Below are 27,718 nucleotides of genomic sequence, written 5' to 3'. Positions count from 1 at the left end.
GAACTGGAGTTAAACCTGCAGACGCTGCGGCCCTCCAGGACTGGAGTTAAACCTGCAAACACTGCGGCCCTCCAGAACTGGAGTTAAACCAGCAGACACTGCGGCCCTCCAGGGCTGGAGTTAAACCTGCAGACACTGCGGCCCTCCAGGACTGGAGTTAAACCTGCAGACACTGCGGCCCTCCAGGGCTGGAGTTAAACCTGCAGACACTGCGGCCCTCCAGGACTGGAGTTAAACCTGCAGACACAGCGCCCCCTCCAGGACTGGAGTTAAACCTGCGGACACAGCGCCCCCTCCAGGGCTGGAGTTAAACCTGTGGCTGCTATGGCCTTCTAAGACTGTAGTTTCAGATCGCTGGACTACAAGCATGTTAAATAGGGATGTAAATGGAAAAATTAAACTATGAAAGTTTGGAACTGAAAGTTTGTCACAGAACAGAACAGAAATTCAACCTGAATATTTATTCTGGTCCATAGCCCAGTGAGATAAAAAGACGGTTAACAAAAAACGGTTAACCACAAAGTCAGTTTTAAGTCTCCTTCCAGACTCTACAGAGCTCCTGTAAGAGCCAAGTCACATGACCGGCTTGTCAAGCAGTTCACAAAGACAAAACACCTCAGCATCTTAAGAGCATGAATTCATTATTGCTGAAAAAAAGTCACTTTGTCACTTTCCTCACTTCCCATGATTGATAACACGAACGTAGGTAGTCATTTTTTATAACGCAGACCAGAAGCCATCCTGTCCTTGTCTATGTACGTTGGTTTACAGATGTTGCTACCGCAGTAATACTGCCGTTAACAGCGCAGTTCCTGTCGTAGTGAGTTCAATCGCAACAATTCTGCTGACAATGCAAAGTGACTGCGAAAACGTTTCAAGTACAGCACCGCGTAGCCTCTACCGATAGAGAAAACCCACAAAGAATGAGCCTGTCGTCAAGGAGAAACAAGAAAGATGAGTCCATTGCAGGGAGGAGTCCGTAAAAGAGTGAAACGTTAGCAGGCCGCTCAGCTTCCCACATGTCCTGCCCCTAACTCAGACGGGTGGTTCTGTGGGTGGGATGGGGGGGGGGGTGTGTGGCTCCTCAGGGCGGGGTCGCAGGGGGTTTGAAGAGGCCGGTCTTCCTGAAGTAGCGCACGATGAGGGGCACGGACACCAGGGTGATGCTGATCCTCACGGGAGCGAAGAGCTTGTGCACGGCGTAGGCCAGGACGAACGTGCTGGTCCCGGCGGCCATCTTGGACCGCACCACCGATTCACTGAAGCCCAGCTTAAAGAGGATGGCGGCCATGTCGATCCCACTGTGGAGAGAGAGAGGTGCACGCACACACACACACACGCACACACACACACGCACGCACGCACGCACGCACGCACACATACACACACACATACACACACACATACACACACACACACACGCACGCACGCACGCACGCACGCACACACACACACACAGAGCTCATTAATATCACAAGTACCAGATACATAACGAATAGCTTCCAACTTCCCATATAAGCTGTTTATTTTCAAAAACAAAATCAATTTTATTTGATGGGTGGGGGGCTGGCTGAACACCCCCCCCCCCACCCCTGAGCAACGCTAGAACCACAGTCCGGAATCAATACCAGACCATGGGACCCATCCACACACTGGAACAGAGCCTTAACAGATACCAGACCATGGGGCCAATCCACACACTGGAACAGAGCCTTAACAGATACCAGTCCATGGGGCCCATCCACACACTGGAACAGAGCCTTAACAGATACCAGACCATGGGGCCCATCCACACACTGGAACAGAGCCTTAACAGATACCAGACCATGGGACCCATCCACACACTGGAGCAGAGCCTTAACAGATACCAGACCATGGGACCCATCCACACACTGGAACAGAGCCTTAACAGATACCAGACCATGGGTCCTATCCACACACTGGAACAGAGCCTTAACAGATACCAGTCCATGGGGCTCATCCACACACTGGAACAGAGCCTTAACAGATACCAGACCATGGGGCCCATGCACACACTGGAACAGAGCCTTAACAGATACCAGATTGTGGGGCCCATCCACACAATGGAATAGAGCCTTAACAGATACCAGACTGTGGGGTCCATCCACACACTGGAACAGTGCCTTAACAGGATGAAGCACCCAGTTACCTCACCTGTACCATCAATGAGATGGTCAATCTGTCATTTTGGTGAAGATTCCATTATCTGTATGATAATACATTTTTAACAGTCTTTGTTGAAAGAATAATAATTTAACTGCAGCAGTGGCAAGGCACCTTGTATCAATATTTTCATTCTCCAATAAAAGACGTAATAAACCAACTGTAAGCTATTCCCACAGTAAACACCAGGTGGCGCATTCTTTCATTTGCAGGGCTGCTTTTACCTCCTTTTCCTACAGCAACTCATCAGTGATACAATACACCTGCGTCATGCAATATGGGTTTCTTTAAATTGTTTGATGTGGGTTCATTTTATTAAGCATTTAATTCATCTTTTAACCACCACAGAAATCTTGGATGAAGAAACATTTGTAAATACAATGCAAATGAAACAATATCTTCAAATGTGTGTGTGTGCATGTGTAGTGAGAGTCAACTGTGCGTGTGTGTGTGTGTTTGTGTGTGAACGTTGACTGACGAACGCAAGCATATTTTTAAAAAAACAAGTACAATTTAAAGTGTGTCAGGAAACTCACAGGTTTACCACAATGACCTGGTTTATACTCATTTTAAAGTAAAACTGAGACAATTTTTTAAAATGGTATAAAGAAATCATGGCTCATATGCAGTACATCTACATGAGATTTGTCTGTAATACTGTGTGACAGAGTAGGCTAATCCTGATCACGTATTGTAACACAGATTAAACACAGTTAAATACATGAAAATGAATCATTAATTTAAACAATTAAAACAGACCGAACAGTACACTGGGCACTTTGGCAAGCACAGAGCAGATTGATTTTCTTTCCATTACTGCGATAGGGCAGGGCACGTATCCTGAGCGACTAAGAGAAGTGGAGAACATCAGTGCTACTCTCAGGCGTACAAAAACTGCCGCATCATCAAGAAGGCACAGGTGCCCATTCAGAATCAATAAGTGCAATATTAGCCTAACAAAAAACACTTGCATTGTAACGAAGCAAAGCACAAAGGTATCATTAGGCAGGTAATCTGACACAGCTATGCCTATACCGTTATCCAACAGGAAATCTAAGGAAAGAAAGAGAAAAAGAAAGGTTATCTGTAGGGGGTCAGGGGTCATGAGCTTTGAGTAGTCCACAGTTCCTGTGACACCAGGCAAAGCTCAACTGGTCTGCAGCCAATCGCGAGAGCTGACCACAGCAGCAGAACCACTGGTCTCCTAGGAGACTGTGCGACTGGTCACATGATCTTGCGTTAGAATCTCATGCTCAATTTCACAACCTGATACACCAAACCCATTCAACTCTAATGGCTGCATCGTGGCCTGGATTCAATGTGCTTGTGGCCTTAACTGTGTGTCACCATTACATGGAGAGAGAGACAGCGAGAGTGCATCCACACCAACACGTAATCAAATGAATTAACTGCTTCCCCCTTCCCCCTCACGGGTTCTGGGCAAAAACAATAAACTGAAGCAACAAACTAAAAAAACGAAGAAAAAAAAAAGTAAAACGGAGTGACAGCTTTTCAGCTGACCAGCTCCTCCTGCTTTTCAGCTGACCAGCTCCTCCTGCAGCTGACCAGCTCCGCCCGCTTTTCAGCTGATCAGCTCCTCCTGCTTTTCAGCTGACCAGCTCCTCCTGCTTTTCAGCTGACCAGCTCCTCCTGCTTTTCAGCTGACCAGCTCCTCCTGCTTTTCAGCTGACCAGCTCCTCCTGCAGCTGACCAGCTCCGCCCGCTTTTCAGCTGATCAGCTCCTCCTGCTTTTCAGCTGATCAGCTCCTCCTGCTTTTCAGCTGACCAGCTCCTCCTGCTTTTCAGCTGACCAGCTCCTCCTGCTTTTCAGCTGATCAGCTCCTCCTGCTTTTCAGCTGACCAGCTCCTCCTGCAGCTGACCAGCTCCTCCTGCTTTTCAGCTGATCAGCTCCTCCTGCTTTTCAGCTGACCAGCTCCTCCTGCAGCTGACCAGCTCCTCCTGCTTTTCAGCTGATCAGCTCCTCCTGCTTTTCAGCTGACCAGCTCCTCCTGCAGCTGACCAGCTCCGCCCGCTTTTCAGCTGATCAGCTCCTCCTGCTTTTCAGCTGATCAGCTCCTCCTGCTTTTCAGCTGACCAGCTCCTCCTGCTTTTCAGCTGACCAGCTCCTCCTGCTTTTCAGCTGATCAGCTCCTCCTGCTTTTCAGCTGACCAGCTCCTCCTGCAGCTGACCAGCTCCTCCTGCTTTTCAGCTGATCAGCTCCTCCTGCTTTTCAGCTGACCAGCTCCTCCTGCAGCTGACCAGCTCCTCCTGCTTTTCAGCTGATCAGCTCCTCCTGCTTTTCAGCTGATCAGCTCCTCCTGCAGCTGACCAGCTCCGCCCGCTTTTCAGCTGATCAGCTCCTCCTGCTTTTCAGCTGACCAGCTCCTCCTGCTTTTCAGCTGACCAGCTCCTCCTGCTTTTCAGCTGACCAGCTCCTCCTGCTTTTCAGCTGATCAGCTCCTCCTGCTTTTCAGCTACCAGCTCCTCCTGCTTTTCAGCTGACCAGCTCCTCCTGCTTTTCAGCTGATCAGCTCCTCCTGCTTTTCAGCTGACCAGCTCCTCCTGCTTTTCAGCTGACCAGCTCCTCCTGCTTGTCAGCTGACCAGCTCCTCCTGCTTTTCAGTGGTGGTTTACTTCCTCAGACAGGTGCTCCGACAAACAAAACTGAAACTCAAAGACTCGCTCTCTCGGTGTGTGCTCCCAGTCTCAGCCCCAAACTGTGGAGAGGAACACACCTTTATGCACCTGGGCTGATTACTTAATCAAGCAACCCAGGTGTGTGTGCTCTCTCCAGCAGCTGGCATGGTCGAGACCAATCCGCTTCTCCGCTGGACCGAATGCCACAGTGTCACACAAACACTCTTCCTTGCCCAAAGCTCTTACACATACTGAGCTAAAACATATACTGCACGTGTAATACAAACCTGGTTTCAACAAGGAAAGCTATTCGCTTTGAAAGGAGTAAATAAACTACAGGCTGTGACATTTATGGCCTTAACATTTGGGACGGTCCTGACTACTCTTCCTGAAAAGGACTGTGTAATTATTGAGTGTAAGTATTATCTGCTTCGTAGTGCCAGCTGGCTCAAGCAGACGAATGCAAGATAAATCAAAGATAATTAACTGCAGGAGGAAGTCTGCTGGATAAAACCTGTGAGTAACCTGAGGTGACGTGTGTGATATCAGTACCGTGTCCCCATTTGTCCCACACACACATCCAGACACACAACAAATGTCAGCAACCAGGCGAATGTCCCCACAACAGCACACCCCTGTCCTGTACAATAACAACCATAATATATATTGGGCTGATTTTCATTTTTCAATTTTCATTGTACAGCACTTTGGTCAACTTCTGTTGTTTTTAAATGTGCTTCATAAATAAACTTGACTTGACTTGAGCTGAGCATGAGAGAGTCTACATACATACATACATACATACACCACATATACCCAAACATGCACGCAGACTCACAGCAAATCACAGAAGCAACTGCATCAATTCATGTGCAGTCAACCTAACATAATAATAAAGAGTACACAGAGTTGACCCAACATAATAATGAAGAGTACATAGAGCTGACCGACCCAACACAGTACTGAGGAGCCAAGTCAACCCAACTCATTAAAGACCCAGCTTCTGTTCTCCTCTCATCACACACCAACACCATTCCACTTGTAAAGATCCTGGTGTTCCTCGCGTACTTCCGGACCACGGGCAGGGCGAGAGGGGAGTCAGCGGCTCCGTTGCGTTCCGAGCGCAGTTGCGGACGCGCTCACCTGGAGATGGCCAGGTAGCACATTCCCAGGGACAGGAGGGAGATGCCGACGTGGAAGGAGACCCCCACGGCCCCGTACTCCTTGAAGACCTTCTTCAGCTGCTGGGTCTTGTTCGGCTTCGGCTCCTCCGGCTCGGGCCCCTCGGGCCCTCCGGGGCCCTTCCCTGGGACCCCGCCCTGGGGCTGGTCCTGCCAGCACAGGAAGAGGGGAAAAAACCATGAAAGATTATCCCCCCAAAACTCAACAAGCTTCCAAACCAGCTCTCCGCAACCCTTATCTCAAAGAGCTGCAGGACTGCTGGTTTGCGTCTTCACTGTATAATCAATTGCAACCAATTGAGACCCAAGAAACCCGGTGTAGTGAGTGGACTGTGTAATCCAGCTTTTCCCCACCTTTTTCCTTCCGCGGCACACTTTCCAAATTTACAGAATCTCATGGCACACCACGCCGGCAGAAAAAAACCGCGATGCTGACGTTGATGTGACGCACCAACAGTAGGCCTAAATGTTCTTTTGGGGTTTTAATTAAGCAATATGCATTTTAATGACATTTATTTTGGCTTTTGTGAACGGGACTTGTTCATTTAAGTTTTTTTAAATTCATTTGGACATACAAATTTTATTTTAAGGATTTTTCACACGGCACACCTGACCTCGCCTGACGGCACACCAGTTGGAAAACGCTGGTGTAATCAGCTGCCTTCATTCACTCATTATATTCTGAGTAACGACAGAAAGCAGTGGATCCTGCAGCTCTCCAGGACCAAGTACAGGGCTGGGAAGCCCTCCAAACACAAACATAAAAAGAAAAAAAAAAAAGGCACCGCTATTTAGTAAAACTACAAACTTTATACTCCCTTCCGGAGATGAAAGATAAAAGTGAACTAAACAATACCCAAGCATGCAGATTTCCCCCCTTCACCACCCGCATTGCAGGGGCATTTAACCCTGTCATTACATTACATTACATTAGAGGCATTTAGCAGACGCTCTTATCCAGAGCGACTTACACAACTTTTTACATAGCATTTTACATTGTATCCATTTATACAGCTGGATATATATACTGAAGCAATGCAGGTTAAGTACCTTGCTCAAGGGTACAACGGCAGTGTCCTTACCCGGGAATCGAACCTGCGACCTTTCGGTTACAAGCCCAGTTCCTTACCCACTGTGCTACACTCCGCCCTGTCAGCTGGACAAATATGAGATTGGAATGTTCCGAACTGAACATTCTAATGCTGATGTCACAATCGCTACTGGTAACTGAAAGCAACAAAGTTCTAGAACACTGGCTTAGAATTTTGAAAAAAAAAAAAAAAAACATTCCAGAAAACCAACCCTTCAAGGGGCCAAACGGCTGAGTGTTTGATTTCCAGGCCGTACAGGCAGCGGCTGAGACAGGGGGGGAGTGAACACGGCTGGTTCCGATTGGCTGCTGACCCCAGTTCACGTGACTCACAGGGGAGCAGAGGGGTTCAGTGCTGCCCGCTACGACGCGGCAGAAAGCGATCGCTCTAACCGGATTAGCACTCCCGCGCACTGCAGTAGCATGCCAGTTACACCACGGCTTAGAGAACAGGGTCGCATCAAAAGGCCACCTCTCCAGGCTGCTGCAGTCACTTAACACCAGCACAGAGCAGCTTCTGCCCTGAAGAGGGGGCCCCTATTACCCTTTCATATGAGAACATTATCAAACTGCACTCATAAGCTACCCCAGGGCCCTGCTCTTTTATACTCCGTTCTGTATCATTTAGATGCAGGATTGGGAAAAAATAAATAAAATAAAAGGAAAATAATGAAATAAAAATAAGCACAATTCACACCGCTTCACCATAATATATTTCTCACTCACTCACTCACACACACACACACGTACGTACACACACACGCACACACACACGCACACAAACACAAATATTTTCAAAACATTTTGCTTGCTTAATCTTCAGTTGAACAGAACTAGTGAAAGTGAAAGTTCTGTTCTGAAAGTCAATTCCCCAGGACGGGTGTGTTAGCGACGCTGTGCCAGCAACGCGGCTCAGCTAGTGAAGAGCCAATCAGCTCCTGTGCAGCCCAAAGCAGGAAGTGCGGGCAGCCCAACATCCCACACAAGCCTGTGCAGGAAATGAGCTCAAATGCTGCAGGTCGCTTATCTTTACCAATCTATTATCTCTGACCGAAACAGTGGACAAAAAAAAAAACAAACACAGAAAGCGAAGAAAAGCAGAAACCACAGACTGAAAAGGCCTGGCAGGCTCTGAAGGGCTTAGAAACACGGTATGCAAATGAGATGCAAATGAGCAGCTGGAAGACTGCCCCAGCTCTCTTGGGTTCTGGGAGCCCTACCAATAACAGATGGAGAGAAGGGGGTTTGTGTCCAGGGGAGGGGGGGGAGGGGGGGGCTGTTCTCGGAAGGACGACGGCATAGAATTTAAAGGCCAATCAGAATCCAGCAGAGTCCCGGCGCGTTTTAACAGTGCAGAAAATAACCGTGCACAGTGTGCTAGGCCTAATTTTAGAATACAAAGAAGCTCCTCAAAAACTGAACAAGGAGTACTCTTGCCAAAATTCCACCACCCAAACCACCTCGTAATCTCTGCTGCTTAATCCTTTAAGGTGTAGGATCACAAATATGTGATTAGAATGTTCATAACTGAACATTCTAACTCTGATGTCATAATCGCTGCAGGTAACCGATAGCAACGGAGTTCTAGAACACCGGTTTGAAATGTTGAAAAAAAAAAAACATTCCAGAAAAATCTGCTGTTCAAAGGGCTGAGAGAGCAGCAGAGGCTATATCTGACACCACTGCCCGCACGTAGATCAGCCCGCAAGCAGAGCAGCCCGCACGCAGATCAGCCCAGAGCAGCCCGCAAGCAGATCAGCCCAGAGCAGCCCGCAAGCAGATCAGCCCGCACGCAGAGCAGCCCGCGCGCAGAGCAGCCCAGAGCAGCCCGCACGCAGATCAGCCCGCACGCAGAGCAGCCCAGAGCAGCCCGTATGCAGATCAGCCCGCACGCAGATCAGCCCGCACACAGAGCAGCCCGCACGCAGAGCAGCCCGCACGCAGAGCAGCCCGCACGCAGAGCAGCCCGCACACAGAGCAGCCCAGAGCAGCCCGCACGCAGATCAGCCCAGAGCAGCCCGCACGCAGATCAGCCTGCACGCAGAGCAGCCCACACGCAGAGCAGCCCAGAGCAGCCCGCACGCAGATCAGCCCAGAGCAGCCCGCACGCAGATCAGCCTGCACGCAGAGCAGCCCGCAGGCAGAGCAGCCCAGAGCAGCCCGCACACAGATCAGCCTGCACGCAGAGCAGCCCGCAGGCAGAGCAGCCCGCAGGCAGAGCAGCCCGCACGCAGAGCAGCCCGCACGCAGAGCAGCCCGCACACAGAGCAGCCCAGAGCAGCCCGCACGCAGATCAGCCCAGAGCAGCCCGCACGCAGATCAGCCTGCACGCAGAGCAGCCCACACGCAGAGCAGCCCAGAGCAGCCCGCACGCAGATCAGCCCAGAGCAGCCCGCACGCAGATCAGCCTGCACGCAGAGCAGCCCGCAGGCAGAGCAGCCCAGAGCAGCCCGCACGCAGATCAGCCTGCACGCAGAGCAGCCCGCAGGCAGAGCAGCCCGCACGCAGAGCAGCCCGCACGCAGAGCAGCCCAGAGCAGCCCGCACACAGATCAGCCCAGAGCAGCCCGCACGCAGATCAGCCTGCACGCAGAGCAGCCCACACGCAGAGCAGCCCAGAGCAGCCCGCAGGCAGAGCAGCCCAGAGCAGCCCGCACACAGATCAGCCTGCACGCAGAGCAGCCCGCAGGCAGAGCAGCCCGCAGGCAGAGCAGCCCGCACGCAGAGCAGCCCGCACGCAGAGCAGCCCGCACACAGAGCAGCCCAGAGCAGCCCGCACGCAGATCAGCCCAGAGCAGCCCGCACGCAGATCAGCCTGCACGCAGAGCAGCCCACACGCAGATCAGCCCAGAGCAGCCCGCACGCAGATCAGCCTGCACGCAGAGCAGCCCGCAGGCAGAGCAGCCCAGAGCAGCCCGCACGCAGATCAGCCTGCACGCAGAGCAGCCCGCAGGCAGAGCAGCCCGCACGCAGAGCAGCCCGCACGCAGAGCAGCCCAGAGCAGCCCGCACACAGATCAGCCCAGAGCAGCCCGCACGCAGATCAGCCTGCACGCAGAGCAGCCCACACGCAGAGCAGCCCAGAGCAGCCCGCACGCAGATCAGCCCAGAGCAGCCCGCACGCAGATCAGCCTGCACGCAGAGCAGCCCGCAGGCAGAGCAGCCCAGAGCAGCCCGCACGCAGAGCAGCCCGCACGCAGAGGGCAGGTCTGCGCTCTTGTTGGGCTCGTACCGCGGGGGTTGCCAGCGACACGGCGGTGACGCGCGGGCAGCCAGCAGTAAACACAGCCGGCGGGCCGTGGCTTTGAGGAGGGAGAGGGCCGGCGAGCAGGGCAGGGGAGGGGAGGGTCACGTGACCGACGCCACACGCGGGCGAGGGCCAGACGGGGTCCCGAACAGAGGGCCTGTTGTGAATGATAACAGCCTTTCACTGAGCGCAGTCTGCAGACAAACACAGAGCCGTATCGGGCAGGGCGGGGCGGGGCGGGGACGGGAGGGGTGAGGCGGGGCAGGGCGGGGTGGGGGTCTCCTCAAGACCTCGTCTTCCCTCGGCTCCAGAGTTACTAATAAAACACTGCATTGTATTTTTCTGGAACAGTCATAACTGGCCCCGACCACACCTGACATGCTGACACACTGTCAGACTCTGGGCCAAACAACAGCCTTTCAAAACTGACAAAAGCCTTTTTCGTCATCTTTACCACACCTTATATTTACAGAATTTATTTTCTGAAAGCTGTGCAAGAAAGTACCTCTTCTAGCAGTGTCTAAGCCGATGTGAATACAAGCCTTTACCAAGTTCACTCAATGCCGACAGGAACCCGCAAAACATGCAGACTTAGAGTTTAACTTGAACTGGCTAATGCATTAGAACTTCCACACATATGTATGACTAAATTATTTAAACTACTCGTAATTTAGTAGTAATTTTAATTTATGCTACTACTATACTAATCTGATCTATGACTAGCATTATTACTCGTAGTAGTAGTAGCACTAGACATAGCAGTAGAAATACTCATTGTGCAGTCTTCCAGAAAGTTCCATGAACATATATGCTAACTGTGATGTCAGAAAGTGCAGGGAATGCAAGTTAACCGTTCCTTATTATTAATCATTCCTCTGATTCTAGAGTAAAAATAACTAGCTATAACATGCAGCGTGGGTAATAGTTTCCCACTTTCCATACGGCAAACCTCCATCTGTGTTTTAGGCTATTTAGGTAGCTTCCTTTTCAAACATAAGAGCACAGTCCCTCCCAGTTGCAGGCTTATGACATCATTATCTGTGCTGAGAAGCCCAGCAAACTCCAATTCCACTGGGTGAACCGCTTCAGGTCAGGTTCAACAGGAAGGAAGTCAGTCACGTGATCATCCGTGCTTTCGAGCACTGGCGTGCAATGTTCAACCAGAAGAAGAGGGTGAAAGGACTGCAGAAAATAACAGGCTAGATTTAGCCAGGCTGCAAGTGAAATTAAAAACAAAAGAAGAATGGCTTATATGAACTGATTAAATTCAGGAAAATGTCACCTGGTCATTTTCATGTGAAAATGCTCAACTTAAATTCAAGAAAAGAAAGAAGAGGCAAGTTTGTGTGAAAATGGTCTGGGCTATGATGTTGCTTTAAACGTAAAGCATTCAAGGATACCAAGATCGTGCACGTTCACTGTTTTTTAATAAGTTGTACTGTTTTCACTTGCGTACACATTTATGCATTATATACAGGACTGTCTGATTCCACAAACCTTACTGTACCTACCAATGCCCCACGCGTCTGCTTCAAAGAACAAACACAAACCACTTGAAAACTAAAATAGAATGAAACACCACTGGCTTTTTAATTGAGCCACCAACTTGGAAATTCTTACTGATATAACATTTTTCGATTTTTTCCCAAAAGGTGTTTAAGAATGTTTTATTTAATCTTTATTTTTTATTAGAGCCCAAAAACGTGCCTTTCTTGGAATGAGATACACAAATATACTTCCGCGTGTGTCTTTTAATAATTATCAAATTGCAGTCTAGTGCAAATCATCTAAAACATGCCTAATCGTGCATGCCTAGAGTCAGCCAGGGCAATTCAACTGAACTTCCCCAATAAACTTACTCTAGGACCTTTCGTCACTGAAGAAAAAAATGTTGGCATATTTTAAGGCATCTAGGCCTACTTTCCACACTCATTTGTTAATCCATCGCTTATGCATGAATTTAGAACGCTTGTGACAGCCATGGTGAACGGCCCCAGAATAAACCACCACCATCGAACACGTGACAGTGCGAACAATTTCGAGGCGAGGCCACTGGAAAATCTCTCCAGCTAAATTTGGCGTCCTTACTTTTGCGTACTCCTTTGCTTAACGTCTTAACATATGGAGCTCTCTGCCCAGCACATCTAGTACGTGAATGCTGAATGGCTATGTTGTTAACACTTGCAAGTAGAAAGATATAGCCTATGAGTAGCCGAGGAGTTGGGTGCTCTTTACCATTATTGGGAAAAATATCCCAATAATGCATCGCTGTCTAGTGGGACAAAGGTGATCACCCTGAGGTTAACCCGGCCACGTCAAGTTAGCTAGTCGATGTTAGACAACTGTGGAGAGAGGAATGAACATTTGCAAATGCCGACAATTGCTCTTCTGTGGGCGCAAAAAATGTAATTCTGCGACCAATGCGTCACCATCACATTACATGCGTCATTAAAGTACAGTTGGCACGGTCGTTAGCTGTGCTAACTGTTTGACGTGTGTGTAGCTAGGGAGCTAGCTAGCTAACGACAGCTAAAACAATATCGTTGACTGGCTTGCTAACTAAACAATAACTGACTGTCTTGTTGTCTCGGAGATTTGGCCTTCAAACAAACGAACAGCAATTTGAATTTTATGTGACAAAAAACAACGCAATAGGCATATAGTTAGAAAGTATAAATATATAATGTCAAGTTTAAACGTCATGTAGCAGCCCGACGGCTAACACCAGTTGCACAGACAAATTATTCGGCTGCATCGTAGGTGCCTAACAAGCGTGCTCGTTATTGTATAAATCATTTCTCTGTTTGTTTCATAGTATTGATCCGTCTGTTAACGCAGCAAAAGCATCATGCGTTCAGACCGGTAAACCCGTATACAATGATATGGTTTTTCAACTGAGCGAACTGTAATTTACCGCTTTGAGGTCTGCAGCTGTGTCCTCTGGTACTGTTTCGCGTTTCTGCGCGGCAGCGGTTGACGAAGCCCTCGTCTGCACACCAGTCGCAGGGAATAAAAGACGAAAGCGTCCGGCTCCAGACGTCAGCAAGACTGGTCCAACGACACCCAGACTCTGGAGCCTCCTGGTATGAGTGTCGCTCGCCGTCTCCCAAAAAAGGTGAGACCCTGTGTTGTGGCGGTTACGATGATGACTACTTTGAGCACTTGTGGCGAGCGAAACACACGGGGTACTCCGCCGTGTGCCCTCTGTCAACTGTCCCAAAGGCGCCGCTTGAATAAAGCGCTTGGATCCCCAACTCTTGAAGCTCAGGGGGGTATTCTCCTTGATTCGACCCCCTACACGAAAGCCAAGCAACCGCGGATGGTTTTCACCAAAATCTTCATAAAGCTGTCGGTTGCAAGACAACTTGCGATGATTATGTAATGCGCAGGTAATGTCTCCTTTTAGCCTCATTCCTGTAACTTGTATTTGCATACCTCCGTTTGAGTTAAAACGTTGAATTGCCGACAATCTTACTCCCCAACAAGAATACATCATTGCAATCTGCGACAGGTTCCGAGTTCACAAAAAAATTATAGGCCACGTTATGGGTTTTATACGCGAATGGAAATTTCAGCGCGCAACAGAATGAAAGCTGGCTGCCAGTTGCGAGCTGCACGCTACTCCCGTTCGCGAAATCCTCTCCAGCTCACTTGTGATGCCACCGACAGCCAATGAGGTAAGACGGGCCTCAACCAATTATGTGCAAGAAGAGCGAAAAAAACTTTTAAAGGTGACAACATTAAGTAAAGGTAAACAGATATGCTGATGTATTTCGTAGGCATGTGAGTTTCAGATTTACTTTGTAGTGTCAGTTGCTTACGGTAGCCTACGTGTTTTGGGTGTTTGCGAATTTATATAAACTCAACTAATGTGTGTTAGAGTGACTCTTTTCGACTTCGCAGAAATTTGGCATGTCCTCATTAATTATGTATGACAAAACGGCACTCTCATATACAAAATAGTTTCTTGGATATGTTTTAATATTGACGTTCTGTGTTTTTTAATATTGACATTTCAGCAATACATTTTTACATTAGTTTTGCTTTATTTTTATACATTATATTGTACACTACATTAATGAACACATGAATCTTGGTCTGTCATGAAATGTGTGTGCCTGCATGTGTGTTTGTTAAGGTAGATGGTAGCAGTGATAACACAGAAGGAAGTCATCATGACTAGTTTGTTTTGTGTCGAGATATGTAGCATGTGGCAAGTAAGTATCACCAGCATCAGCCACTTATTTTTTAATTTTTCTAACCGCTAGTCGTTTACTTGAGCCCCTCACATTTTCTCACGCTAACTGAGCTAAACCGCCATTAGTGTGTACAAACCCCTGAGGCATGCGCACTTGCGCAGCTTGGAGCTGAGAGGGCTGTAACTTGAGCTGGGTGTCAGGCGTTCTAATGATAGCAATCCCCTTGGGCTCCGGTGTTGTCGCCCGCAGGAAGTCTCGGGCAACTCAGGAAAAGCCCTGCAGTGTACAAGCTGGCCGGATCAGCTGGTCAGGTGGGAGGGCTCAGCTCACGTGCTCTTTATCTCTTATAAAGGAGCGTGTAAACGGTCACAGTCTGAACAGCCTGCTATTCAAAATCAGTTAACCTGTAGGATCCTTATCACACTTTGCAGTGGACTCATTTTTTAACGCAGTACACTGTGGTAGACGGTCACTTTTGTGCATTTTACCCCAGACCACATTTGGCAGCTGTTAGTGTGACGGTTGGTCCGTCTGAAACCATGCTCCTCTGATTCGAGCGACCCGAAGGAAAAGTGTGCATTGCTTATCTGAAAGCGCAGTTTGGCCGTGGACCAGACCGTTTGCCTGATAAGCACTCCTATCCTCCCATTGTGTGCTGGGGAGTCCACCCACAGGCTTTGCTGGATTGAGCTGATATGGGGATTCTTCACTATGCTGGATGACCCACAACCAACTGCTCATCGAACAATACACATTTTCTCACTTGCCTGCCGGTTTTGTGTGTTGTTGTTTGCGTGAACTTGCGCAATGATGGACGAGGCTTTTTTTTTTGTTGGCCTTGACATTCTGCCTGACCGCACTCTTGTGGCAGTGGGGCCCAGAGGAATTCACACGTAGTTAGAGAGGAAGTTGGCAGCGGGCCAGGGAAAACATCCTACGCTGGCAACTCTTATGATCTGCGTCAGGTCTGTGCTGACTCAATCAAACAATGATTCACAGGTCTTTTTCTGGATTATCCGTTGATGCGTTTCAGAGTATTAAAAAGCAAAGCAGCTTTTTTGGCTCTGTGGTTCTCGTACTGTCGGCTTGACAGGAAATCCCAGGAGAAAAGTTTGATGATAATATAAATTAATGTGTTAGGTGTACCCGAGTGTATACACAAAAGCCAAGTTCATGTCTTCAGTTTTCTTTTTTGTCCTTTTTTGGACGCTACACAAGCAGTTGTCGGCTGTAAATCCATTGCTTGTGCTCTAGAGGGTTGCTGCTTTGTCTTTTTGATACCTTTTGATCCTTTTTTGTTTTGTGATTGGATCTTTTCCCCATAAAATCATAGCTGGTGGAAAAAAGATAACAAAAAGTATCTTTTTTACCATTAGTAACCATTTTGTTGCCCAGGCTAATTTTGAGGGACTTTTGTTTTTCTTGTTGACCAGATCCAAAAGCTTTCCTGATTAAGGTCCAAGTTCACTGCAGACCAACATCAGATAAGGTACACTCAATGGTGAAACATTACAGATCTGAGAAACATATTCTTTTATATATCTTATGTCAATATTTTCCTGGGATCGTGTCCCTGGCATGTTGTCAATATGGAAAAAAATTACTTTCGGGCCTATTTAAATTTATATAAATTTTTAAAAATTGCTCATTGTAGATCCATCTTGAGAAATGATTGTTTTCTACTCTCTTTTTTGTTTGCGCTGCAAGATAAAAACAAGTGATGAATGGTATTGCACAACTGGTTACCACAGCCAGAGGGGACATTTTAAAGGAAATACTGCACGATAGTAGGTCTACACAAAGTACAAATACCAGAACAATGCTGGCTAGCCAGTGTCACTGCACTGAGCTCCTCTCCACTACATAATTTTTTGGATGTGCTGTCTTCATGGACATGGCCTGCATTGGTGAATTCAGGAGATTGGAATTGTGGTTGTCTCTGGGCAGGTAGCATAGTTTCCCCATGTCACCGTTTTATATTTAATCTTTTAACATATTTTTAAAAATCATTTCAATATTATCTATTTTATGAGGGGGGGAAACATGGCAAAGATGTTTCCCGTGTACATTTTTTCCCCAAATGTCAGATAGAACCTTACAAGTTCTCAGTTGTGATCGATGGTGACGATGTATCTGATGGGAAGTTCTTATTGTGCAGTATATACTGTGGCAAGACTTCTCAACCATGGTCTGTGGGTAGCCATGAGTAAGTTTGTGTTTAAAAAAATGCTTCCATAATGAAACTCATTTTAACACAATGCAGGTTTGGCCCATTACATTTTCTTACTTTCTCTTACTTTTAGTGCACAGTTCAGTTTTAATGACCAGATCTCCCTACTTTCAGCACTGAGGACTGATTTCAGCCCAGATGTGACCTCTTTTGAGTTCTCTTTTTCAGGAGCGGTCATTTGCTACAGTGCACTACAGAGAAGTGCAGTATTACTCGTCTGAGAATGGTTTCACTGAGTTAAACTCCTGGAATATGGAATATTCATTCTTCATAATAGGCTGCATCTGTTTCTGACGTGTGGTATTACAGTAAGTGGCATTTCCTTAGCCATTTAAGGTGTCTAATTAAGAACTGCTCTTTGTAGTCCAGGAACTGCAGTTATGGTTGGGGCACCCCAGGCTAAGAATGAGAGCCTGTCTCATTTAACACAGAATTTTGAACATTGACAAAGAATGCCAGGGTTTATGGTCATGGGGTGAGTACCTTTTCTTAAATTGAGGGGTGCTGGATGGTACCATTGTCTCGTGAAGTGCTTTGAAAGGTGGTGTCCTGTATCTTTCTCCTAAGGAGGGAGTCATTCAGATTGGAGAATGTGGAATTCTATGCTTGTGTATGGTAGTCACGGGTTCAGATCAGTGAGTTACTGATAGCATGTGGTAGCTCCACCCACTCTTCCATTATTAGTGTAGGCCTATATGGTTTGCTTATGCTTCAAGTAACTCTTGTTTCGCCAGTAAGCATGGTACATTGAGTTAAATGCTAAGATTGTTATCAGATTCATCACAAAATAGCAAATCAATAATCTCCATATATATTGCAGGTAGACAAATTCTGAAAATGTTTAGAGAAGCTTACCACTTTTATACTTCTGGATATTTTGTGAAGCAATTCAGGTACACTTCCTTACGTAAGGATACAAAGCAGTGTTCTGCCTGGGAATTGAACCTGCAGCCTTTAGGCCTGAGACACCCTATGGAAGTATGCAAACGCAGACGCTTTGAGCTACGCAGTCGCCTTTGTCACCTGAAATGAACGCAACGCAAGCGCAAGCTGCTGTGTCAAACATCGCCACGAGGGGCGCTATATCAGGCAACAACAGGATGAAGCCACCCTCTTCCAACTGTGCTGTCTTCTGCTCGGTCACAACTTTACACGACTGCTCCAGATCGCCCCCTTGAGGACACGGGTTTATTACCTCCACAGTGACGTGAGAACGCACATTGAGTGTGTACAACCAGGCTGTTCGTTTGAAGTGCGTCAGCCAGACGTTGCCATGGTACTTACGTATGGTATGTTTCCAGCCTTAAGTTAGAAACCCAGCTCCTTATCCATTTTACTGCACCATGTTAACGCACTTACCCAACGAGGGGAGGTTTTCTGGGGGTAAATGATATTTTCTGCATTTAACTATTACAAATCAGTGATATCCAGGCACAGCACTAACTTACTTGTGAAATAACAAACTTTAACTTGAAATGTGCAACATATTTTTATTCATACTGAGAAATGTATTGAATAAGATATAGAAGTATATTGCAAAATATATCAATTATTGCCATTTTGATTTCATGGTATTTCGCTGAAGATAACCAACAAAATGTACTGAAAAGGAAAAAAGCCAGTGTATTTGTATGTAAAACATGAAAAACAATGGAAAACATATTTGGAGTGATTCAGATGTATTCATCGTTGAATTGGCAGGGCATGCCCCACACTTTTTACTTATACAGAACAGAGAATTTGGCACTTTTCATGGTTTCCTACTGAAATAACCACAATGACCACAGACTCTCAGCCCTTGAGAACATTGAGTACTATACCTTCTGGCCTCATGGAAACACACAGAATCCACACGTCCACACAATAAAGCCCCAAACTTGGGGGATTTTGAATTTTTCTCCTTTTTTTTCCTGCCAGTTTTATCATCACAAATGCTCCAGTACCAGCGAAATGAAGCCCCTAAATCTGTGTCGCAATTCAGTCTGGTGACTCAAATAGATATACGGTAACAAGGTAGGCCCTAAAATATCAGACTGCTATTGCAGGCTGTGCCCAACCAGGGGCCTGTTTGGCAGGGCTGCAGCTGGGTACTACTGGAGTCCTTTTACAGCAACATTACAGGCAGCGATCAGAATGCTCAAGCATACAGGCGCGATAAACAACGGTCAATTTGACCGTTCCTGGCCATTTAAGTGAGCGTTTATAACTTTATTTCCTTTTGCAATATTGATGTTCAAGTTGAATGAGAATGTTCAACACATATATTTGTGAAAAGTCACAAAGGGTGAGCCATATGGATTTCATGACAGCTGATTTATTGATTTTTTATCAACTTAAAACAGTCAGATTGACCCTTGTGGCATTTCTAGTGCTAACAAACTATTTCTTAACTAGGCTACTGTAGCAACCTTGCAAAAGCCAATTAAAAATAATAATAATGTTAGCTAGGCCTAATGCATTATTATTGTCTGATACTCATAACAAACACAGTACAAAAAAAAAAATATCTCAACAAAAATAAATTTCCATAAAGCCAAGTTACCCCCGCATACAAGGTACTGTCTATAAGACTTTAATTAAAACTGGCAAAATCTAGGCCTGCCGGTAAATATATTGATATGAAAATGAGGCCAACTTACAACAAACAATATTGCTTATCTTACCTCACACAAATTGAACAAGCTTGATTCCAAAGCAATGCTACCTAATGTTTTCTAAATTCCTTTATTGAATTTGGCCCTGTATTAATTTATCTTACCATCTAAAGAGGATGTGCTCATGTGTCACATGAAGGAGTGACATAGAAAAAAATACCTTATGGAAAAAGGCATCATGAAAAATAAATATCAGATTAAAATGGCTCTTGTTTAGGCCTATAAAATAAATATAAAATCTTACAAACCTATCCAGACATATGTTTGCCCCATTAATGTACTGTATGTCTGTGGGACAGTTAAGTTTAGCCAAATAAGTACAATAGTATAATTTGTTTTACAATGTAAAATAAGAAATCTTATTTGCAATTTTCTGAACAAAATAATGTCAATAATAATAATCAATATCAATACTTTTAACTGCAGGCCTAGATTTAGCAAGTTTTAATAAATTACTTATAGACAGAGATTTGCATGTGTGAGTAGCAGCATTTTTGTATGTTGAACACATTTTTGTTGAGATATGTATTACTTTACACAAATGTTTCTGTATAGGACTTTTTTTTTTAATTGTTGCAAAAGACCTAGTCTGCCAACACTTTCAGAACTGTTTTATTCTCAGCTATTTCCCTTTGCTTTCTTTATTTTAATTGTCTTAAACTACATATACAACAACTGACCTACAATTTACCGTCTTACATTCAACATTAAATATCCAGTGACTGTGGTCTATATCTACACTACCTCGAGACAAGATTATCGAAGTAAAATGACTAATGTATTCTCATTTCTGCAATTTCTGTTGTCTTGTTTATGAAGAGAACCCTATGACCTGGAGTAGTTCTTCAGATGACGGCAGTCCTGTTTTGGCGTGCGAGACTGTAACCATGGACCGTAAACAAGGAAGCTGAAGTGCTCCTATTCTCCACCCTTAGAAGTGCTCTTATTCTCCACCCTTAGAAGTGCTCTTATTCTCCACCCTTAGAAGTGCTCCTATTCTCCACCCTTAGAAGTGCTCTTATTCTCCACCCTTAGAAGTGCTCTTATTTTCCACCCTTTGAGAAGTGCTCTTATTCTCCACCCTTTGAAAGGTGCTCTTATTCTCCACCCTTTGAGAAGTGCTTTTATTCTCCACCCTTAGAAGTTCTCTTATTCTCCACCCTTAGAAGTGCTCTTATTCTCCACCCTTTGAAAAGTGCTCTTATTCTCCACCCTTTGAAAAGTGCTCTTATTCTCCACCTTTAGAAGTGCTCATATTCTCCACCCTTAGAAGTGCTCTTATTCTCCACCCTTAGAAGTGCTCTTATTCTCCACCCTTAGAAGTGCTCTTATTTTCCACCCTTTGAGAAGTGCTCTTATTCTCCACCCTTTGAAAAGTGCTCTTATTCTCCACCCTTTGAGAAGTGCTCTTATTCTCCACCCTTAGAAGTGCTCTTATTCTCCACCCTTTGAAAAGTGCTCTTATTCTCCACCCTTTGAAAAGTGCTCTTATTCTCCACCTTTAGAAGTGCTCTTATTCTCCACCCTTAGAAGTGCTCTTATTCTCCACCCTTAGAAGTGCTCTTATTCTCCACCCTTTGAGAAGTGCTCTTATTCTCCACCCTTAGAAGTGCTCTTATTCTCCACCCTTAGAAGTGCTCTTATTCTCCACCCTTAGAAGTGCTCTTAGTCTCCACCCTTTGAAAAGTGCTCTTAGAATGTACAGTATGGGAGGAAATTGCACATAGTAAAAATATCGCAGTTAAAATGGACATTGACAACTTACAACCCTTCTGTACAATTTCATTCAATACTATCATTCAATACTATGCATGTTTAGGACAAAGTGAAGTTGGCAAGCTGTTGGGGGCGAAAGGGGGGGGGGGGGCTCAACCACACAAGCCTGCCACCGAATCTTCGTTCATCGCATTTCTTGTTGTGAGAACCGGAGCAGGACCTACCCAGCCAAGCGGATCGCAGGGCAGGCAGTGAAAGGGACGAACCGTGGGACGGGGGCGCGGGTGTCTCATGGATGGAGCAGGGGGGTGGGGTGGGGACGGGGGGGTAGTCTCGAGGGGTGCTGGCTGCGATCCAGCGCTTCAGTTCGCAGACGAGGACCGCGGCTCGAGCCAGCTGGCAGCGGCTGAATGCAAACCGCAGGAATGTCAGCGCTGGCACGGTCTGGAGAGAAAGGGTTAACGTCGCCAGCCTTCCCGCGCTCATGTGACTTACCAACTATTGTCCGACATTCTATATATGAGCACGTGAGGATTTATTTGCCATGGCAATCTGACGGTTTATACACAAATAAAAGCTCCATTCATTAGGCCTGTCACATTTTACTGTAGTGACTGCACAGCACAGCAATAAGAGGACAGGTCTGGTAGATAAAGTCACATTCACACATTCAAAAGCTGCTTTATTCAGAGAAGACCTCCTCTTCTTCCGGTAATCTGTGTAACTCCTTTTACATTACAGTTAAATCTTGCCCGCTTGAGCCGGAGATCCCGTGTGGATTGCAGTTACCGATTTATGAGTTGGTGTGACTGTGCTGCTTGACTCCATTACACAGCTTAGCGGGGACAACAGACCTGAGTTCACCGGAGTCATTCTGCACGAGAGCGCTTTGAAATCTGACCTCACACGCCAAGTGGATTAACCCTGATAAAGATCCTGTTACATGCCCAGTCACGAAACGTGAAGGTCAACTTGCACACACACCACTAGTGCCATGTGCATATGTATGGCGATAGTGACATGGTATACTATTTAATATTCTATTATGATTACAGAAAAGAATAATATAGAAAAACACGCTGGCCATTAGTTGGAATTTGCAAAAATGACATACAGTATGTGCCATTGCTCACACCTGTGTCTTTGGATTATGAGGTCTTTCTGTTGTACCTGTCTGTATCTGTGTCTTTGGATTAGGAGGTCTTTCTGTTGTACCTGTCTGTATCTGCGTCTTTGGATTATGAGGTCTTTCTGTTGTACCTGTCTGTATCTGTGTTTTTGGATTAGGAGGTCTTTGTGTTGCATCTGTCTGTATCTGTGTTTTTGGATTAGGTCTTTTGGTTGTACCTGTCTGTATCTGCGTCTTTCCACTTCTGTAAAGCAATGAGGGTCAAAGTGGGTTAGACCCCGTGTGTGTCATTATAGTCATTTTTGCAAATGTATGGCTTTTTATTTTCCTTTTTATTTACAAGTGAGTGTGGTACCTTCTTTTATCCATAAATATATTAGATGCATTTGTGCATATTCATTGATTTCATTGATTATTGGTTAACTTACTATATTCAATTACTATTATTAAGATCAGTTATAGGTATAACCTACGATTACAGCTATAAAAGAGAGCAGCCTTTAACAAATGAGACCAGTGATGTCAAATCAGTAAAGGATCCAAATTCTGGTTGGTGTATGTTTTGCCTCCTCTTCAAAGTTTGGAAAATATCAGAGTTTGGAATGATATTCCCTATGCTTACATACATGAGATATTCTGCTTCATAATCATTCAGAAAATATGCAGTCACACGTATTTGGAAGATTCTACTGTATATAGTATTCAGAAATTAAATATGCTTCCACACATATTTTGGAGATTCTATTGTATATTGATTTTTTAATAATGCATCCTCACATATTTTTGAAGTTTGCAGAAACAGAAGCGAGGTCTGTCCCTGTGTGGGGGTCTCCCTGTCTCCCCCCCAGCCTCCCAGAGAGAGTCAGGGACGTGTGATGGATGTTGGCAGTGTTCCGGCTTTCAAGTGGCTTGACCTCCCGTGACCCCCCCCATCCACAAAACGTGTGTTTTTCTGAGAGGCTGGCACATGGGAGGGGCAGGGCTCCCCTGCCAAAGGGGGGGCGGGGGGGGCGGGGTGTCCCGACAGCTGCACAAAGTAGGGGGGAGGGGGGCATCTCCGCAGAAACTGTGCTGCCACAGAGGGCAATGTGAGCACAGTCTGTCCTGAAGCGAGAGACTGCAGAACACAGAGATCCATTACTGACCACTACACCCAGTCTGTCTGACTGTTTACACATGCATCTCTACCTCAGTCTGACTGTTTACACATGCATCTCTACCTCAGTCTGACTGTTTACACATGCACTGGAGTGAAAACCACCAGGACAGTAGATCTCCAGGAACAGGGTTGGGCAGCCCTGCTCTAGCTGTTGAATGAGGTGTGCTTTGTTAGGGTTGCAGTGAAAACCTACAGGATGGTAGATCTTCAGGAGCAGGGTTGGGCAGCCCTGCTCTAGCTGTTGAATGAGGTGTGCCTTGTTAGGGTTGGAGTGAAAACCTACAGGACGGTAGATCTTCAGGAGCAGGGTTGGGCAGCCCTGCTCTAGCTGTTGAATGAGGTGTGGCCTTGTTAGGGTTGGAGTGTAAACCTCCAGGATGGCAGATCTCCAGGAACAGGGTTGGGCAGCCCTATACTAAACCCTTCCAGCTTGTTCTGGCAGTAAATTGTTAAAATATGATGACGGTTATTATCTACGATAGAAGATAAGAGTTCTGCAGCAAACAGAGCTGTTTACCCAAACAACAGGAATGACTGGAAGTTATCTAAGAGTTTACTTCACTATGTACACTACACAGGCACCCAACAATAAAGTGAAGTCAAAAGCACAAACTGAGCAAAATATACAATTTATTCAAAATATGTTAATACAACCATCAGTATTTTCCAGTAATTACAAAATCAGTAGTTTTTAAATTATGTTTTTTTCCCCCCCGCTCCTTAACAATATAAGATCTAATACACAATCGGAGAACCTGATTGGTTTTCCAGCTGTCAGGGAACGAACCCCCGGCGCCCAGTTCCCAGAAGCACTCGAATGAAACCACAGCGGGTTAAAATGGAAGGAGCAAAAGCCTCTTTAGAGCCAGACGCACAGCTGAAACACCACTTTCTCATTTCACTGAAATGTCATTTTTTCAGACTTGACTTGCGGAGGTAACCTTTAGCCAATTCCTTACTTTGCTCTGGAACAATAGTTAAATTCAGTGACGTATTCTACAGTATATCTGTAAAGCGTACAAGCTCATGGCTCATGACCGTACTGTATTCGACGGCTCTGTCATAATTGAAAATCGGATTTTAGACAGTTCTTACCGTAATTATTTATACACATTGAACATAAACTTTGTGGGAACTTGGGAGTAACCTAGACAAGGACAGAATGCTTCTTGAAGCCATTTGTATTTACAAACTAGCTATTATACTGTACTTTCCATACTTATTGAAAGTTGTGCATAGCCAGAGTACCAATAATCCTCTGACTTTCAAAAAAAAAAAAAAAAAAAGTCATTGTCACAATAACAACAACAATAACTATAGCCTATTTAGACAACTGTACAGAACTTTGACACTATACAAAAAGAATAGGTGGTGTGGAAGTGCAGGTGGCACTTTATTGGATGTGGGGGAAGGGGGTGTGAGCCCGGGATTGGTGGAGCCTGGAAAGGGCGGGGCTTAGAGGGAACCGCCCCCTTGCACACAGCCCCGCCCTTCTGCAGACAGGCAGCCTGGACCAGCACAGTTTGGCACTGGAGATAATCGCATGGTACCCATGCTGGTGAACCCAGTTCCCATCAAAAAAGTGACCACCCCCCCCCCCCCCCAAAAAATAACAAAAAAAAAATTCCTGGAATGCTACTAAGTTACAGCTACATAAAATGGAGGTTAAGAAACTGTTTCCATGGCAACAACTGATGAGTGTGCCCCTTCTCATCCTTCATTCTGGGCTCAAATCTGTAGTGTAGAACCCTGACGGTCCTACAGCGGCTGCAGTAGAACTCAGCAGCTCACACCAGATCAAATTCATTCTGAAACAGTTCTAAGACCGGTCTCGTCCTTCAACGTCTTCGCGACCGGACCTCCGGAGAGCCCGTGGTGTGCACCCCCCCCCCCCCCCACACAGACCTGAGGACGCTCACACGCAATTTGGACGGTTACGCTTGCCCCCGGCGGCCCCGTGGCAGAGACGACCACATCATTTTCTCCCCCCTGTATCTTTTTTTTCAGGAGAGCCTTCCTTCCGTTCCTGGAACACTGAACGCCGCGACATCGACAAAGAACCGACGCGACACACGTAGCGCAACAAAAGAATCCCCACATACTCATTTCTACACGGACCATTCGGGCCTGGAAGCCTGATAAGCACTCTTCGGCCGGATGGTTTCAGCGTTTTCAAACAGACAACATTCAGGGAAGTAACGGGTGACTGGAGCGGAGACATCGCCTTTTGAGAACGCTTTCTCAGCGGAGATAGCCCGCACCCACAAAGCAGCTCCGGGGGATTAAAAAAGGAATAACGGCGATGAGAAAGAAATAAAACAAACAGAGCACAAACCTCGCCAGAGAGCCGGACGAGGAGAGGAGGAACAAACCAGTCTTACAGCGGATCGTCGAGCAACACATTTATACAGGCCCGGAGAGACCTTTACTTTGCCCGAGGGAAATTATTAAAGATTACAGACAAAGATTTGCAGGATTTCCCCCCGAATTTACAAGACTACTTGATACACAAGTCAAGTATCATAAACCTTCATTGGGACCCACGCCTTCACGTGATGCTGAAGCTCTCTGACGTGCTGACATGCCCGAAGCACGCGCAGTTCGCACTCAGACAGTATGAGAACACGCCTCTCCCGGTACTAAAGGGGACCGTATTCACGGTCAGCTCATTCAAACACTTTTTCATTCACATGCAGGGTTTTTCACTCTCGCCCACAACTCCACACATTAAATATGCCTCCGAACCGACACTCAACAGTAGCCCCTATACACAAATCTTTTCATATATAAATAACAACTTTTGACTGTACACATTTAAAAAAAAAAAAAAAAAAACTTTTTCCATCATTCTTAAATCACCTCTCTGGAATAACTGAAATCCCGACCACGGAAACTACGGTGGCGAGCCAAGCAGTCTGAGGGCGTGGCTAATGCTAACAGCGCTCCCGCACTGCCTAGCAACGTGCCTGGTGTGAGCAGGAGCCTCCGGTCACTGTGTGCATGTGGGAACAGTCTGAACACAGCACCGCATGTCATAGTGCTGGAGAACAGAGTGACCTTTAATATCTAACACACCAACGCCTCACGCTAACAGGAAGCGCTGACATCACAGGGAGGTGACAGCTTCCTCAGAATCTCCTCTCCGGCCAGATCAGTATTTCCAAACTCTGACACTTTCTTTCAACTGAGGGCCCTTTATGTGAACCTAGTGCACCAACATCCAGGCATAGACCATCCACATACACACACACACACACACACACACATACACACACACACACATACACACACACACACACACACACACACACACCCACATATACTCACACACACACACACGCATACACACACAGTCAGACTGCCTCCCCCCAGTACCCCATAAGAACATTTGCACTCTCCAGGAGGGGGCAGAATCTTGGGTCTTGTTGCCATAGCGCTGAGGCCCCGCCCTTGCCCCGCCCTACGAGACGTGGCAGCAGTGGCGGTCCTTGGCCTCCTCCTCCTCCTCGATTGGCTGCTTGAGCCGGAGGAGGGGCGGGTCCCCGCTGGCGGGGGTGTAGTAGACGGCGCTGCCATTGGACGAGACCAGCGGCATGCGGGCGGAGTCCTCGGGCCCCGCCTCCTTCTCCGGGAGCTTCAGAGAGCCGTTGCCCAGGTGACCATTGAGCAGGGGGTAGCTGAGCAGTTTGGCGGCTGCCCTCTGCTTCTTCAGTTCGGACAGGGTCTGAGCGCGCTCCCTGGGCTCCTCGGGGGTCTGGGGGAGGGACGGGGGTGAGGGTGCGTCCCCCCGAGGCTCCGGGTCCGGACTGGGGGGCTCCCCATTGCAGGGGGGGTGCGTGGGAGAGCCTGTTCCCGTGGAGACGGAGCCATTCTGTTTCCCTCCCTCCTTCAGAGGCCGTGGGGCCCAGGGCTTCTCCTGTGGCTTTGCCTGAGAGACAGCAACCTGAGATTACCCACAATGCACAGCTGCAAAGTGAGATTACCCACAATGCACAGCGACAGTCTGCAACCTGAGATTACCGACAACGCATAGGGACAGTCTGCAAACTGAGATTACCCACAGTGCACAGCTGCAAAGTGAGGTTACCCACAATGCATAGCGACAGCTGGCAAACTAAGATTACCCACAGTGCACAGCTGCAAAGTGAGATTACCCACAATGCATAGCGACAATGTGCAAACGGAGTTTACCCACAGTGCAGAGCGATTACTGTTGCTTCTTCAGCTTGTCCCTTTATTGGCTTATAACACGTCCCTGGCATCACCCATCACCCACACGGCCATCACGAACC

The 27,718-nt window shown here is 46.8% G+C and overlaps 2 protein-coding genes across 2 annotated transcripts in view; both read right to left on the bottom strand.

The window, feature by feature from the left end:
* Window positions 1–442: 442 nt before the first annotated feature.
* fam210b (family with sequence similarity 210 member B) lies at window positions 443–13,998 on the bottom strand. Its single transcript, XM_035389175.1, has 3 exons — window positions 13,254–13,998; window positions 5,967–6,154; window positions 443–1,301 (listed from the first exon to the last, which is right to left on the bottom strand). The coding sequence occupies exons 1-3, from the start codon at window positions 13,833–13,835 to the stop codon at window positions 1,085–1,087; spliced, it is 987 nt and encodes a 328-aa protein (XP_035245066.1). The 5' UTR covers window positions 13,836–13,998; the 3' UTR covers window positions 443–1,084.
* Window positions 13,999–24,039: 10,041 nt separating this feature from the next.
* ppp1r16b (protein phosphatase 1, regulatory subunit 16B) overlaps window positions 24,040–27,718 on the bottom strand; it is a 104,952-nt gene continuing 101,273 nt past the window's right edge. Inside the window, exon 11 of the mRNA XM_035388786.1 lies at window positions 24,040–27,354. Coding sequence (XP_035244677.1) covers window positions 26,887–27,354 — 468 coding nt within the window. The 3' untranslated portion in view covers window positions 24,040–26,886. The remainder of the gene's footprint in view (window positions 27,355–27,718) is intronic.

Source organism: Anguilla anguilla, chromosome 13 (genome assembly GCF_013347855.1).
Source record: "Anguilla anguilla isolate fAngAng1 chromosome 13, fAngAng1.pri, whole genome shotgun sequence".
Lineage (NCBI taxonomy): Eukaryota > Metazoa > Chordata > Actinopteri > Anguilliformes > Anguillidae > Anguilla > Anguilla anguilla.
The sequence above is the reverse complement of the archived record's forward strand: the minus strand, read 5'-3'. Positions and strand labels throughout refer to the sequence as shown.

What these genes read in the sequence shown, in the direction of transcription:
- fam210b (XM_035389175.1), bottom strand. Translation starts at nt 13,835, where the DNA reads ATGATGTATTCTTGTTGGGGAGTAAGATTGTCGGCAATTCAACGTTTT. An exon ending in CAGCTGCAGACCTCAAAGCG is followed by an intron (nt 6,155 to 13,253) that starts GTAAATTACAGT and finishes CTGTGCTGGCAG; the next exon opens with GACCAGCCCCAGGGCGGGGT. An exon ending in TGCTACCTGGCCATCTCCAG is followed by an intron (nt 1,302 to 5,966) that starts GTGAGCGCGTCC and finishes CTCTCTCCACAG; the next exon opens with TGGGATCGACATGGCCGCCA.